At 46.8% G+C, this 13,972-nt stretch overlaps 1 protein-coding gene and 1 non-coding gene across 2 annotated transcripts in view; both read left to right on the forward strand.

Moving 5' to 3' along the window:
- CDA (cytidine deaminase) overlaps positions 1-13,646 on the forward strand; it is a 30,772-nt gene extending 17,126 nt beyond the window's left edge. Inside the window, exons 3-4 of the mRNA XM_056123643.1 lie at positions 6,339-6,396; positions 13,515-13,646. Coding sequence (XP_055979618.1) covers positions 6,339-6,396; positions 13,515-13,628 — 172 coding nt within the window. The 3' untranslated portion in view covers positions 13,629-13,646. The remainder of the gene's footprint in view (positions 1-6,338; positions 6,397-13,514) is intronic.
- LOC130032208 (small nucleolar RNA SNORA72) lies at positions 4,411-4,546 on the forward strand. The gene has a single exon (XR_008793763.1). It is a non-coding gene; the product is annotated as a small nucleolar RNA SNORA72 (small nucleolar RNA).
- Positions 13,647-13,972: the final 326 nt, after the last annotated feature.

Below are 13,972 nucleotides of genomic sequence, written 5' to 3' on the forward strand. Positions count from 1 at the left end.
TCCAGCACCCAACTGCTCTCCTCTGGGTACCCAGCCCGAAGCCGCGTCCCTGAGCCAGAAATGCAGTCATTATTGCACTAATGACTTGTTAAATTGAGAGTGTGGATTTAGAGGACGAATGGAAAATGCCAGCTCCCTTGTTAACAGTGATGGGTGTGAAACAGTCTCAGAGAGCCCCTTCGAAAAGCACAGCCCTGGGGTCCCAGCTGTCCTCATCAAAGGCAATAGGTTTCCAGCCTGTTGAGTCAGAAAAGCATGGCCTCAACACAACCAAGGGCAGTAAAAAACACTGGAAACTTTCACTACCCCGCCCAGACGGAGAGGAAAGGGCAGAGGAGAAAGAGAATGGGGAAATAAGGAGGAAACACCTTATGTACCCAGAACCTTCTGAAATGCAATCTTCTTTCCAGCCATAAAATCTTACTCATGGTGCCTGAGGATGTGACTCAGTGGTAGTGCATGTGGGAGGCTCTGGATTCAATTCCTGGCACCACATGATTCCCTGAGCATGGCTGAGAGTGATGCCTGAGCATTGCTGGTTGTGCATCCCCCCCCCAAAAAAAAAAACCAACAAGATAATAATTAGAACTCATGGCCAATGATTATGAGCCGAGGTGTTTTGGGGGTTTTGAGACCTAGTTTCAAGTCCTGCTTAGCTACTGAGTTCAGGGACATTGTTCTAGCCATCTGAGCCTGGTTTTTCAGTCTATAAAGTAGAAGAGAATAACATCTACCCATGAGCGATTGTGAGGACTTGGGAAGCAATTTCTGTAAAAGAACTTGGCACAGAGTATTCCATGAATATTTTTTGTTTGTTTTTGGGCCACATCTGGTGGTGTTCTGGGCTTATTCCTGACTCTTTGTTCAGGGATTACTCCTGGCTGGACTCAGGGGGACCATACATGGTGCTGGGGATTGAATCCAGGTTGACAGATACAAGGCAGGCAACTTACCCACTGTATTATCTCTCCAACCACCTAAAATTATTTTTTTTGTTTTATGTAGGAGTACTGCTATTTATTCATCCACTGATTGATTAGCTGATTGAATTGGGCATAAATTCCACCTTACTTTTTTATAATTTTATTTATTTTTTCTTCTTATATTTATTTGTGGGTGGTCGTGTGAGAGCGCCAGCTATCCTGAGGGAAACTTCAGAGGAAACCAGCTACTAGATGGTTCGATTAGTCTTTTGCCCCTATACCCAGGTTGGACGATCGATTTGCACGTCAGGACCGCTACGGACCTCCACCAGAGTTTCCTCTGGCTTCGCCCTGCCCAGGCATAGTTCACCATATTTATTTATTGAATCACTGTGGGAAAAGTTACAAAGCTTTCAGGTTTAAGTCTCAGTCATACAATGATCAAACAGTACTCATTTTTCACCACCAAGAACCCCAATATACCCCCCTCCCACCCCTCTCAATGCCTGTGAGGCAGATGATTTCTACTTAACTCTTCTCTACATTGATTACATTCATTATTTCAACAAAAGATGCACCATTATTGTTTAGGATCCGCCCCCCAACAATCAGAATTGCTGAAAAGGCATTGTGAAGTACTTTGTTTTCTATAGCTGGTATGAGAATTATATGTCATATAATGATTTTGGACTTCTGCAAAGAGCCAGATTATTATGAGATTGCTTTTTGTGCGTCTGGTGTTATGGCTATGCTGGAGAGCTACTCATGGGGGGCAACTCGTGACCTTAATAGGGCATGAAGGATGAGCCGGTACCATCCCCCTTCCCATGAGACTGCAGTTGCCCCGTCACCACCGGCTCATACCTGGCTTTCCAATAAGTTCTGAGGAGGCAGCCACTTGTATGTGGTCGAGATGCATGTCTGCCAAAAGCTGCTTGGTTTCGAGATTTGTTTCTGAGTCTCTGGGATCATGGCCTTTAATCTGCTTGATGAGGAGCCAGAGAGGCCGTTTGTAGGTGGCAATTCGGGTTCTCGTTGGGATGGGAAGGAAAGGGCCAGTTCCACCCCCATCTGGTGAGGCCCCGCGTGTCTCGTCACTGCAGGTCCAAACCTGACTGTCCTGTGGCCTCTGGAGGATGGCGGTCACCGGGCCACCAGGGGGAATAGGATAAGGCCCAAAACCTATTCCCACCTGGTACCAGTAACCAGTAACCTACTACAGGAACAGGACCAGTAACCAGTAACCTACTACAGGAACAGGACCAGTAACCAGTAACCTACTACAGGAACAGGACGCATTTCTGCCAAAAGTTTTTGGGTTCCAAGATTCATTTCTGAGTCCCTGGGATCATGGCTGTTAAGCAGTTTGATCAGGAACCAGAGAGGCCTTGCTTCCAATTATATAGCTGAGCCAGAGATGGTTTGTGGGTGTGTCTCCCACATACCTAACTTTTGGCCATTTACTTTCTTGGTAAACTTTGCCCCAAGGTTTTGGGGTCTGGCCAAAGGCACAGCAGCAATTTTGGGGTATCCAAAAGTCTGATGGTACCATCAGGCTGCTGATGCACTTGCCTCACAGGTACAGACTGACCTGCTGATGGCACCATACCCCCCTTAAAATTGTTTTTAAGTTATTATCATTACTTCTACAAGCTGCAAGACTACCCAAGGCAGAGTTCATATGTCCTGTGTTCAATTCTATTTACTAACTCTATAACTAGACCTTGGGAAGGCTACTTTCATGATCATGTGGATAATAGGAAAAACTCGTTAGAAGAGTAAATGAATTAACATATATAAGGTCCTTAGCACAGTGCCTAGCACAGAGAAGGGCATTATAACTGCCAGCTCTTGTTATTGGGCTATCTCCCAGTTCTCCGGCCTCTGGTGCTTACATGTACTTGCTTCTGACTTTTGATGACTAAACCCATGGTTAAATCCAGTTTCAAATGTACACCCTTGAAACCCCAAGTGCAAGTCACAATGTCCAAGGAGATGTTTATTGTCAGATGGCCATACGTGTCACAGAGTGGGAAAGGAAGTGGGGACCTTGACAGGGGCTGGATCCTGGCCATCCATGGAAGGGAGGCTGGAGTTCACTCAGTGCCTTTCCTGTGGTCCTAACCACAGCCAATTTCCCTGAGATTTTATCGCCATTTCAAAAAGATCCCTGATGTCAGAAATTATAGGATGGGTCTTTGTTGCTCTTTTTGCAACCCTCTCATAGAGCAGGCTCCAGGGTAACATAAATTGAAAGCAGTAAAAAGCAGCAGTCCCACCTCCAAAGAACTTCTCAGAGTCTGCCTCCACTAGTCCCCAGTCCTTGTAAGGCTGAATCTGCTCAATAGGCATTCCGGGCAAGGGTCCCTCTCATGTTCCCAAGGGCTTTATTCTGAAGCAGGGAGTGTGCTCAAGGAGGAATCCTTCTTTTCATGAAGCTAAACTCTTTTGGGCCCAATTCCCCATATAAAAAAAGGGAGTTGCCATGAAGATTAAATAGGGCAGCACCCCATTATTCTCTTTCCTCTCATATGATTTATTGAACTCATAGTATCCTTGTATCCCCAAGATACCAGTTAATGGACTGCTTGGTTGTCTGGTTCCCCTCACTACTCAAAAACTCCTGCATGTAATAAACTCTGAGTAATTTTTCCACTTCCATACAGCCAGCACCAACAGTGCCTGCCACATAGTAGGTGCTCAATGTTTATTAAAATTAGACAATGCACATGAAGTACTTTTTAGAATGTCTGATATATTCCATTGTTGGTTATGTTCTGGGGGTTGCAGACAGGAGTAGTTAGAGGCCACAAGAGTCTGTCCCAGCAGTGTTCAGGGGGTTATGTGGTACAGGGGATCAAACCCAGGGCCTCAAACATACAAGATGTGCTCTACCACGTAAGCCACATCCCAGACCCCACCAGACACATATGGAACAATGTGAAATCTCATCTGGGTGGTCCCAGAATTACTGTGTATTAACCCTCCAGGGTAGTGGCTATGCTACAGCTGAGCCTGCCTGTTTGTAGCACCATCTCCTTCCTGCTTGGAGAGGAGAAGCCTGCCTCCTCAGAGGCAATCCCCAGATGTTACCGTCTCTTCTCCACATGCTTGGATTCAGGAGCCTATATTTCTCCTTGAAGCACACACATTTTATTCTTTCATGTCTTGGGGCCTTTGCAATGACTATTTCCATTGCATACCGAAAAATCCAGTCCTTCAAGAGAGCATCTCTGTCGCCTCAGCTCACTGAACCTAGTACACATTGTTTAAAATAAAAACTTGAGGGGCTGGAGTGATAGCACAGTGGGTAGGGCGTTTGTCTTGCACGCGGCCAACCCGGATTCGATTCCCAGCATCCCATATATTCCCCTGCGCACTGCCAGGAGTGATTTCCTGAGTGCAAAGCCAGGAGTAACCCCTGAGCATCGCCAGGTGTGACCCAAAAAGCAAAAAAATAAATAAATAAAATAAAATAAAAACTTGACTGTGAATATTCTCACTGTTCTGATTTTGTAATAATCAGGGCAGACTAAATACTCGCTATAATAAAACCAAGCATGTGTCCCCACACCTAGTTCTTTACCTACTCAAGTCTGGTCTTAGAAATGATAAAGATTTTTTAAATTTAAAAATAAAACAAGAACGTGGGCTGGACGGAGAGTTCAGTACCTGAGTACTTGCTTGGCATGCAAGAGGCAGGAATTCACCTTTGGCACTACTGGGTCCCCCAAGTTCTGCCAAGAGCAACCCTGAAGAATAGAGCCAGGGATGTGGTGCCACCAGCAGATCAACCTGTACCTGTGGGGTGAGTACATCAGTAGCCTAATTGTGCCTTCAGACTTCCTGATGCCCCCAAATTGCTGCTGGGCTTTTGGTCGGACCCCAACAACTTGGGACCAAGTTTACCGAGAAATTAAATGACCGAAAGTTAGGTATGTGGGAGCCATGCCCACAAACCACCTCTGTCTCAGCTATATAAGCTCATTTATTGGCCTTATTTTAGAGACCTGTAAATAAATCTCAAAAGAGATCAAAAGCCACAATTAATCTCAGACCCATGCATGGTTGAACAGACCAGGGTAAACTGGAGGGGGCAGGTTGGCCTAGTGCCCACCCCTGGCAGCTGCTTGCTTCCACAATTAAAAATCGCTGCCATGCCTCTGGCCTTACCCAACTGTCTCAGGACTGATTCCACCAAGACACAAATCTGTTGAAAATTCAGGTATGCGGGTTTTGTGACTAAAACCTCCAGGCTTTCTCAGGGTCAGGATGGGCTACCTCCCCCCCACCTCCCTGTACTTCCAGAAGCCTCAATAGTCATATCCACATGCCAAAACAGCCACCCAATTCAAAATCTACTCCAGCCTTACGGTCCCAATAAAAATACTGAATGCCCTGAACAAACACCATGACCTATTAGCACCTGTATTGCAAACCATAATGCACAAAAGGAAAAGGAGAAAGAGAGCAAGAAGGAAAGTGCCTCCCTTAGAGGGAGGCTGGGGGTGGGGGATGGAGTTTTGGGGGATGGTGGGAGGGAAACAGGGGACATTGGTGGTGGGAAATGTACCCTGGTGGAGGGATGGGTGCTGGATCATTGTATGACTGAAACCCAATTATGAACAGCTTTGTAATGGTCTATCTCACAGATATTTAGTAAAAAAAAAAATTTTTTTTATGTAGTAGTGGAATTCATGCCCATTTGAATCATCTTAATCAATGGCTGAATAAGTAGCAGTACTCCTACATTAAAGGCTGGAGCGATAGCACAGCGGGTTGGGCATTGGCCTTGAGTGTGGCCAACCCGCTTTTGATTCCTCCGTCCCTCTCAGAGAGCCCAGCAAGCTACCGAGAGTATCCTGCCACATGGCAGAGCCTGGCAAGCTCCCCGTGCCGTATTCAATATGCCAAAAACAGTAACAACAAATCTCACAATGAAGATGTTACTGCTGCCCACTCGAGCAAATCGATGAACAATGGGAAGACAGTGCTACAGTGCTACTCCTACTTTAAAAAAAAAAAGAATAGAGCCAGAAGTATCCCCTAAGCACCATATGATGTGGCCCCCAAACAAAAATAATAATAAAAATGAAATTAGAACTCATTTAGTTTTCTGTCACCCCAGAGATACCTTTTTCCAAACCTTGGTGTCGATGGATTCTGAGTGATGGTCAGCACTTACCAAACATCTGTTGAATGCTCTAAAACAACCATTGGTGACTAGGTCTCTGGGAAGTGTGGAAAGCTCACGTGCCCCTTGTTGGCCTCTCCACCATGGTTCGTCTGTGAATCAGAAACTACCTGGCCAGTGTGGCTCCATTTGGAGCAAGGTGGGGACTTGGGGACTAAGTCTAGCCATTGTCTTTACGCCTCCAGCAGGACTAACCCATGTTTCATTCTCTGACTCCCTAGCGACTTGAAAGATGACTTTATCTCACCATGCGGAGCCTGCAGGCAAGTCATGAGAGAGGTAAGCAGCATCTCTTTCTGGGGCTGCCTCCCTGCTTTCCCAAGCTTAACTCTCTGCCAGGAGATAAAGCAACTGTTCTGCGTTGATTGGCCGACTCTAAGGATCTACCTAAGCTCACACAAATCACTGGAAATTACTCCTTGATGCAAATGCTACTTGCTGAGTGAGCACATCCTCTGGGCTGGGCCATAAACTAGCTCTGGGGAGACAACTATGAAAAGGCACCCTCAGGGCCAGAGATAAAGTATATCTGTACTTACACCCAGTAAGCAGGTGACCTGGTTCAATCCCCGCATTCCAGATGGTTCCCTGAGCACTGGTAGTATTGATTCCTGAGCGAAGAGCCAGGAGCAACCCCTGAGCATTGCCAGGTGTAGCCCAAAATCTAAAATAAAATTAGAAAAAAAAAAAAAAGAAAAGACGCCCCTCCAACAAATGTACACAAACTCCACCCCACTCCTTGGAGATTATAGTCTAATGCCGACATCAATAATCAACACGGAGCAACCAAAAAAATTGTTTCAAAAGAACCGTGGATAAAAGGATGTAGGAAAAGGAGTAGAGAGTTGGGGGTGAGTGCAGGCAGGTGATATTGTAGGTCAGGGCCAGAGGTCAGCAAACAGGGTCTAGAGGCCTATAGGCAAATTCAGCCTGCTCTTTGTTCTGCTGAATCAAGGTGTGTGGACACCCAGCCATGCCCCCACTCATGGATTGTCCTCAGCTGCTTTGACCTTTAACAGCCGAGTCAAGCAATTTAGACAGAGACCACATGACCTGCAGATCTGGAAATAGTCACACCATGAGCCCTTACAGAAAACAGGCTGCCAGTCCCTGCTTCAGATGACCAAAAAAGGCCTCCCTATGAAGATGCCATTTGAGCAGAGATTAAAAATAATGAGAAAAGATGGGGCAGAAAGAGGCTATGTCTTTCAAAGGAAAAGCCAGCAAACTTAAGGTCCTTCCATTTAGTGAGTTGCTAAGTAGCAAGGGGAAAGACTAGAATATGGTGAATGAGGGGCATTCGGGGAGGGCTGGGGAGACCACAGGGTCCTGCAAGGGCATGAAACAGAGGGGGTGTTTTTTATTTAGACTTTTTAAGTTTTTGTTTTGGGGGCTGCACCTGGTAGCGCTCAGAAGTCACTCTCGGCCCAGTTCTTGGGGGCCAGTCCCAGTGGTGCTTGGGGAACCATGCAAACCCCCATGCAAAGCATGAATAGTAGCCCTAGTGCTGTCTTCCTGTCTCCCTGGCTCAGAGGAAATGTTTAGATCAAGAATAAAGACAAATGAATAGCATACTTAAAAATGGTTTTAAAAAGGGGTCAGGCAGATGACTCCAGAGTGTATGTCTGGCATGTCCCTGAGTTTGATCCCCAGCACTGCATAGCCCCTTGAGCACCACTGGGATGACCTGGCGACCCCTGCACCACTAGACTCTAGCAGCACTGTATCACTGGGCCTGAGCCCTGAACACTGTGGCCCAATTGGCTAAATATCACTGGAGTGGCTCTCAGACCCCCTGAGCACAGCCTGGGTGGGGTCTCTAAAAATGGTTCAAATTGAAAATCTTGTAAGATGAGATTTTCTACAAGGGTATGACACCAAAACAACAACAAGAAAAAAAAAAACAAAAGAAGCACATTAGGTCCCTTTAGTTCTTTCTTGCAACATCTGATAGTTTCCCTTTTTGTTTGTGTTTTCATTTTGGCTACAAGGGCAGGTATCATGCACACAGCCAACCTTAGGTTTGATCCCAGCACCCATGAGTGATTCTCAGCACAGAGACAGGTGTAAATCCTGAGTCACAAACAACAACATCACTTGATCACTTGACTTCCTGTTAATCATTGATTTGCTCAAGCGGGCGCCAGTAACGTCTCCATTTGTCCCTGTCGCGTGCTAGTGTAGCCCAATGGCGTCTGTTCGTTCTAGGAACACGAAGAGCCTCAAACCGATCATTCATATGATTTTTTAAAATTTTTTTTAAAAATGGAGCCGGAGAGATAGCACAGCGGGTAGAGCGTTTGCCTTGCACGTGGTCAACCCGGGTTCGATTCCCAGCATCCCTTATGGTCCCCTGAGCACCACCAGGAGTAACTCCTGAGTGCAGCGCCAGGAGAAACCCCTGTGCATCGCCAGGTGTGACCCAAAATGCAAAAAAAAAAAATTTTTTTTTAAATTTTTAAAAATTTTAAGATTTTTAAAAAATCCTCAGTTTAAAAAAAAACTTAAGTTTTGCCACATTAAAACAAAAGTTGGATTAAAAAGAAGGGAAGGGGGCTGGAGCAATAGCACAGCAGGTAGGGCATTTGCCTTGCACGCGGTCAACCCGGGTTCGATTCCCAGCATCCCTTATGGTCCCCTGCGCACCACCAGGGATAATTCCTGAGTGCAGAGCCAGGAGTAACCCCTGCACATCGCCGGGTGTGACCCTCTCCCTCCAGAAAAGAAGGGAAGGGGCCAGACCATTGTCGAGTGGGTAGGATGCTTGCCTTGCCTGCAGCTGACCTGAATTCTATCCCTAGAACCCCATGTAGTCCCCTGAGCCTGCCAGGAATGGTCCTTGAGTGCAGAACCAGGAGTGAGCCTTTAAAACTGATGGATATAGCCCCTGAAAAAGCCAAAATGAAAACACAAACAAAAAGGAAAACTATCAGATGTTTGTAAGAAAGGACTAAAGGAACCTAATGTGCTTCTATTGTTTTTTTTTTCTTGTTGTTGTTTTGGGGTCACACCTGGCAATGCTTAGGAATTACACCTGGTGGTACTCGGGGGACTATATGGGATGCTGGAGGTTGAACCTGGATTGGCTGTGTGCAAGACAAGCACCCTACCCGCTATGCTATTTCTCCAGCCCTTCTAATAGGCTTTTAAACTAAGATGATCTTGATAGAAAAATCACAGTTTCTCCAGCTCTGACAAAAAAAAAGTACATTTGGTTATAGATTCCTAACCTGGCATTGTTTGGAGTTTGTCAAGTGTCTGTATGTCTCAGGGAGGATAGCTGTCTGTGTCCTCCAAAGACCCAAAAGCTTGAAGCCACCATCTTGGGGATCCTATAGAGACTGAGCTCTGATGTGCCATATCATCCACTTCAAACCCAGCATCTCATTGGACCCCCTCCCTCAGCTTGTAAGGAAAGTAGCCATCTTGTCCCCTCTCCCTAGAGCACAGTGTGTCTGCAAAGGACACCTAAGCCCTCCAGGACTCCCACAGAAGGGCACACACAATCCCAGCAGATCCCCTAATTTCTGCTCTCTATCTAAGTGGAACAAAGGTTTTCCAACTGTGGAGGGGATGTGGTAGTTCTTTGTCCCATGTGGACTACCTATACCATGGTAGCTTCTGCTCGGGGAGAGTTGTTGAAATTTGGGTTGAGATGGGGCTATTTCCATTGGCCATCGAACCTTGGAGTTTTGAAGCATGTGTGGAACAAGCCAGCCTTCCCTGGCTTCTTCCTGCTTCCTGCCATCTCGCAGAGCAAAGCCAGTCTGCAGAACCCCAATCTTAAATCTGGTGGAAACTACCACCATGGAGACTCAGCTTACCATGACAACTGCATCTCTTTTAGGGGACCCTGATGTCCAGCACATTGGCCTGGGAAACCATATCAGAACACCAGCCCCCTGTCTCCCCAGACCCTGACTTGGTTTAATTTCTCACTGCCTTTTCTCCAACTGATACTGACAAAGTTATTGGCAAAGGAACGTAGGTAGATGAAAAAAGTAAAGACAGGGAGAAGCAAAACTGAAACCAAAATGCAAAGACTAAGAGATGATGCATTGGGCCCTTAATCTCGCCTGTGCACAGTTTCTTCTGAGCCCTCTGGCAGAGCCTGCCAAGCAAAGAAATATTTTTCCCTAAAATATTCATTTTTTAAAAAGCCAGAAGATTGATTGTGCCTGGCAATCACTTGGCATTTCAGATAGAAACTTGGAAGAGCAGGCTGCAAACCTGAGCAGTGACTAGCAGTCAAAGAGTAAGAATGGCTTCTAGACATGTAGGCTGGCAGCAGGCACGTGAAGCAGCATTCATTGTCACTTATCAGGGAAGTGTAAATCATAAAGACAGTGAAGCTTCATCTCATCCCCATGAGAATGGCATATATCAAAAAGACTGGAAACCATCAGTGCTGGAAGGGATGTGGTGAAAAATCTCATTCACAATTCGTGGGAATATCCTTGGTTCTGCCTCTAAGGAAAACAGTACGGAGACTGAAAAAAGTAAGAATTGAGCTTCCCTTTGACCCAACAATTCCACTTCTTGGCATCTCCCCCAAGAACAGAAAAACATTAACTCCAAATGATGTGTGCACAGCTATGTTCATTGCAGGGCTAATAGCCAGGTTATGGAAGCAACCCAAATATCCAATGACAGATGAAAGGATCGAGAAGTTGTAGTTTATGTACACGATGGAATATTATGCGGCTATAAGATTAAATCCTGCAATTTGCTGCAACTTGGATGGAACTGGAGGGTATTGTGTTAAAGGGCAAGGACAAATACTGGATTCCACCCCCACTCTTCTGTGATATATTTTCATTTCATTTCATTTCATTTCATCATCTTGTTATTCGTCGATTGCCTCGAGCAGGCCCCAGTAATGTCTCCTTCATCCTGGCCCTGAGGTTATATTCAAGGCTCTTTAGGAGAATGAGACCCATCATTGTTACTGGTATTTGGCATATTTGGTACGCCACGGGGAGTTTGCCAGACTCTGCCCTGGGGGCAGGCTACATTCGAGAGCCTGCAAGTTTGTCCAAAGTAGGAATGAGATGATAAGATATCATAAAAGATGTCCTGAGAAGAGGTCGCGCGGCCGTACCGGGAGCTGGATTTTATAGTCTCTGAGTCTTGGCCGTTGATGGGATTACATGGCGCCAGGGGGCCAGGTGGTGGGTGTGACCCCCGCCTACTGGAATTTGGAGGATCTGGGTGGAGGATGCTCGACTCCAATCCGAGTAGACTGGGACATCTCGGCCCCGGAACCCGCGTGGATTTGTCCCTCTGCCAGTACCTTCAGGTGTGCGGAGAGTGGTCTCAGCATGTCTTTGATATATAGAGAAAAAAAAGGAAATAGTGTCAAACAATGACAGAAACTTTACCTTGAATTATAAAACTGAGATTACCAAGCAGGGAAAATGTAAGGGAATGCAGAGGCAAACTAGATGTGACACAGGGCAGTGGTGGGGAAGTACAGAAACTTTGCACACTAAAACCATAAACATGAACACTATTGCAACGATGGTACCTAAATTATAGTAAAAGTAAATGTAGGGGAGAGGCTGGAGCGATAGCACAGCGGATAGGGAGTTTGCCTTGCACGCAGCCAACCCGGGTTCAACTCCCAGTATCCCATCTAGTCACCTGAGCAATTACAGGAGTAATTCCTGAGTGCAGAGCCAGGAGTAACCTCTGTGCATAGCCGGGTATGACCCCCCCAAAAAAAGTAAATGTGGAGAGAGAGAAAATACAGCAGGTGAGGAACTTGTCTTATACATGGCTCACCCTGGTTCAATCCCTAACATCCCATTCATTCTCTGAGACTTTCAGGAGTGATCCCTGAGCACAGAGCCATAAATAAGCCCCAAGCACAGCCAGATCTGGCCCCCCAACCAAAAAATAAATAATAAGATCAGTACTGCCGTATAAGTACCGCGCGCTAACCGATTGCGCCACTGGTACTGGGCTGGAGCGATAGCACAGCGGGTAGGGCATCTGCCTTACACGCAGCCAACATGGCCGACCCGAGTTCGATTCCTCCGCCCCTCTCGGAGAGCCCGGCAAGCTACCGAGAGTGTTCAATATGCCAGACACAGTAACAACAAAGTCTCCAATGGAGACGTTACTGGGCCCGCTCGAGCAAATCGACGATCAACGGGAGGGCCTTTACCTTTACCTTACCTAAGATCAGTACATTAAAAAAATAATAGTTACTTCTAGGGATTGGGGCAGGATTTTCATGCAGGAGGTCCAGCTTGCCAGCTCCATGTACCAAGTACCAAGCTGGGAGTGGCCCCTTAGTACCTATGGTTGTGACACCAAAACAAACAAGCCAAAAAATGCTTTTTAGGAAGCATGAAGATGACTCAAAGTGCAAGAGCACATGCTCAGCATGTGGGCACCCAGAGTTCAGTCATACTGCGTGCCCCTCCCAGCACACCCAGGTGTGCCCCACCACATGAAAGAATGAGGTTCAGTACTGATTATGTGCCAGGCACATGGACAGGGATCTACGCCTGCCCTCTCTGGCTCTCACAGCAGCTGTCCAGCGAGAGCTGAGCAACCGACTTAATTTCTCACCTGCTCCCTGTCCAGTATGTTCATCTGTCTCTCTTGTCCTTTCACACTGGGATCCCCAAGACTCAGTCCTTCACCCAAGGCTGCACATCAAAAGGGGTGGTTCCTAAGCATGTTAGAGAAAGGTGGGGAGGGCTGGAGCTATAGCACAGCGGGTCAGCCTTACATGCCGCTGACCCAGGTTCGATCCCCAGCATCCCATATGGCCCCCCTCAAGCACCGTCAGAAGTAATTCCTGAGTGCATAGCCAGGAGTAACCCCTTGTGCATAGCTGGGTGTGACCCAAAAAAACAGAGAGAGAGAGAGAGAGAGAGAGAGAGGGAGGGAGATGGGGAGATTGGGAGTAAAGTTCTGCTTTGCTGGTCTGCCCTAAGTGCATGTGATGGGCTTGCTGATAGTACCCACCTCAAACAACTGATGGATAAGTCAGACAGGTGAGGGAGGCGAAGAGCATCTGGACTGTGAGGAGTAGAGGAGAGGCTAAGGGAAGCAAGTATGAGCTCTTCTCTAACAGCAGATCTGCCCCTGGGGCTGGGACAGGTTACTTCTGTTCTTAGAAACCCTTGAGTGAGTCCCTGGTAAGAGCAGTGTGTTTATTACCAATTGACAATGCGGTAAGCCTAAAACTGACTGCCTACACACATCTTTTACTGTTTTCCTATCAAGCTCTGTGATCCAGGGAGGGTTATCACCATCCTCAATTTACAGATGAGAAGACTGAGGCATGCAGAGTAGTAAGAGGTAGAACAGACCCAAACCTGGGTCCTTAAACCCTCCTTAATCATACCGCCTCTCTTATGTTGTTCTTACTTCTCTTCCAGTTTGGCACCAACTGGGCTGTCTTCATGACGAAGCCGGATGGCACATATATAACCAAGACCGTTCAGGAACTGCTGCCAGCCTCCTTTGGTCCCCAGGACCTGCATAACATCTAGTGAAGGCCAGAGTATGCCCACCAACTCGAAGATCTGAGTTCTTAGACATGCTTAAGAGGACCCCCAAGAACTTCATAAGGACATCCTCACAATCCAGGGACTTTCCGACTACCATGCCGGAGCAGAAAAATCTTCCAAATGAAATGAAGGATATTCTGCCTGGGTCCCAGACCCTCCTACATCCCATTGTCTTCCCTGGACCAAAGCATGACCATTTCTTTCCTCTCTGCTACATTTTACAATCCCCCTGAGTCTGGGCCACTTCCCTCTGCCTGCCCAGCATGCTGCCCTTTTCCAGAACGGGGAGCCCATCTCTTGTCGTGAACATAAAGGAAGGACGCCCT

Source organism: Sorex fumeus, unplaced genomic scaffold (assembly GCF_029834395.1).
Source record: "Sorex fumeus unplaced genomic scaffold, SorFum_2.1 ptg000047l, whole genome shotgun sequence".
NCBI lineage: Eukaryota > Metazoa > Chordata > Mammalia > Eulipotyphla > Soricidae > Sorex > Sorex fumeus.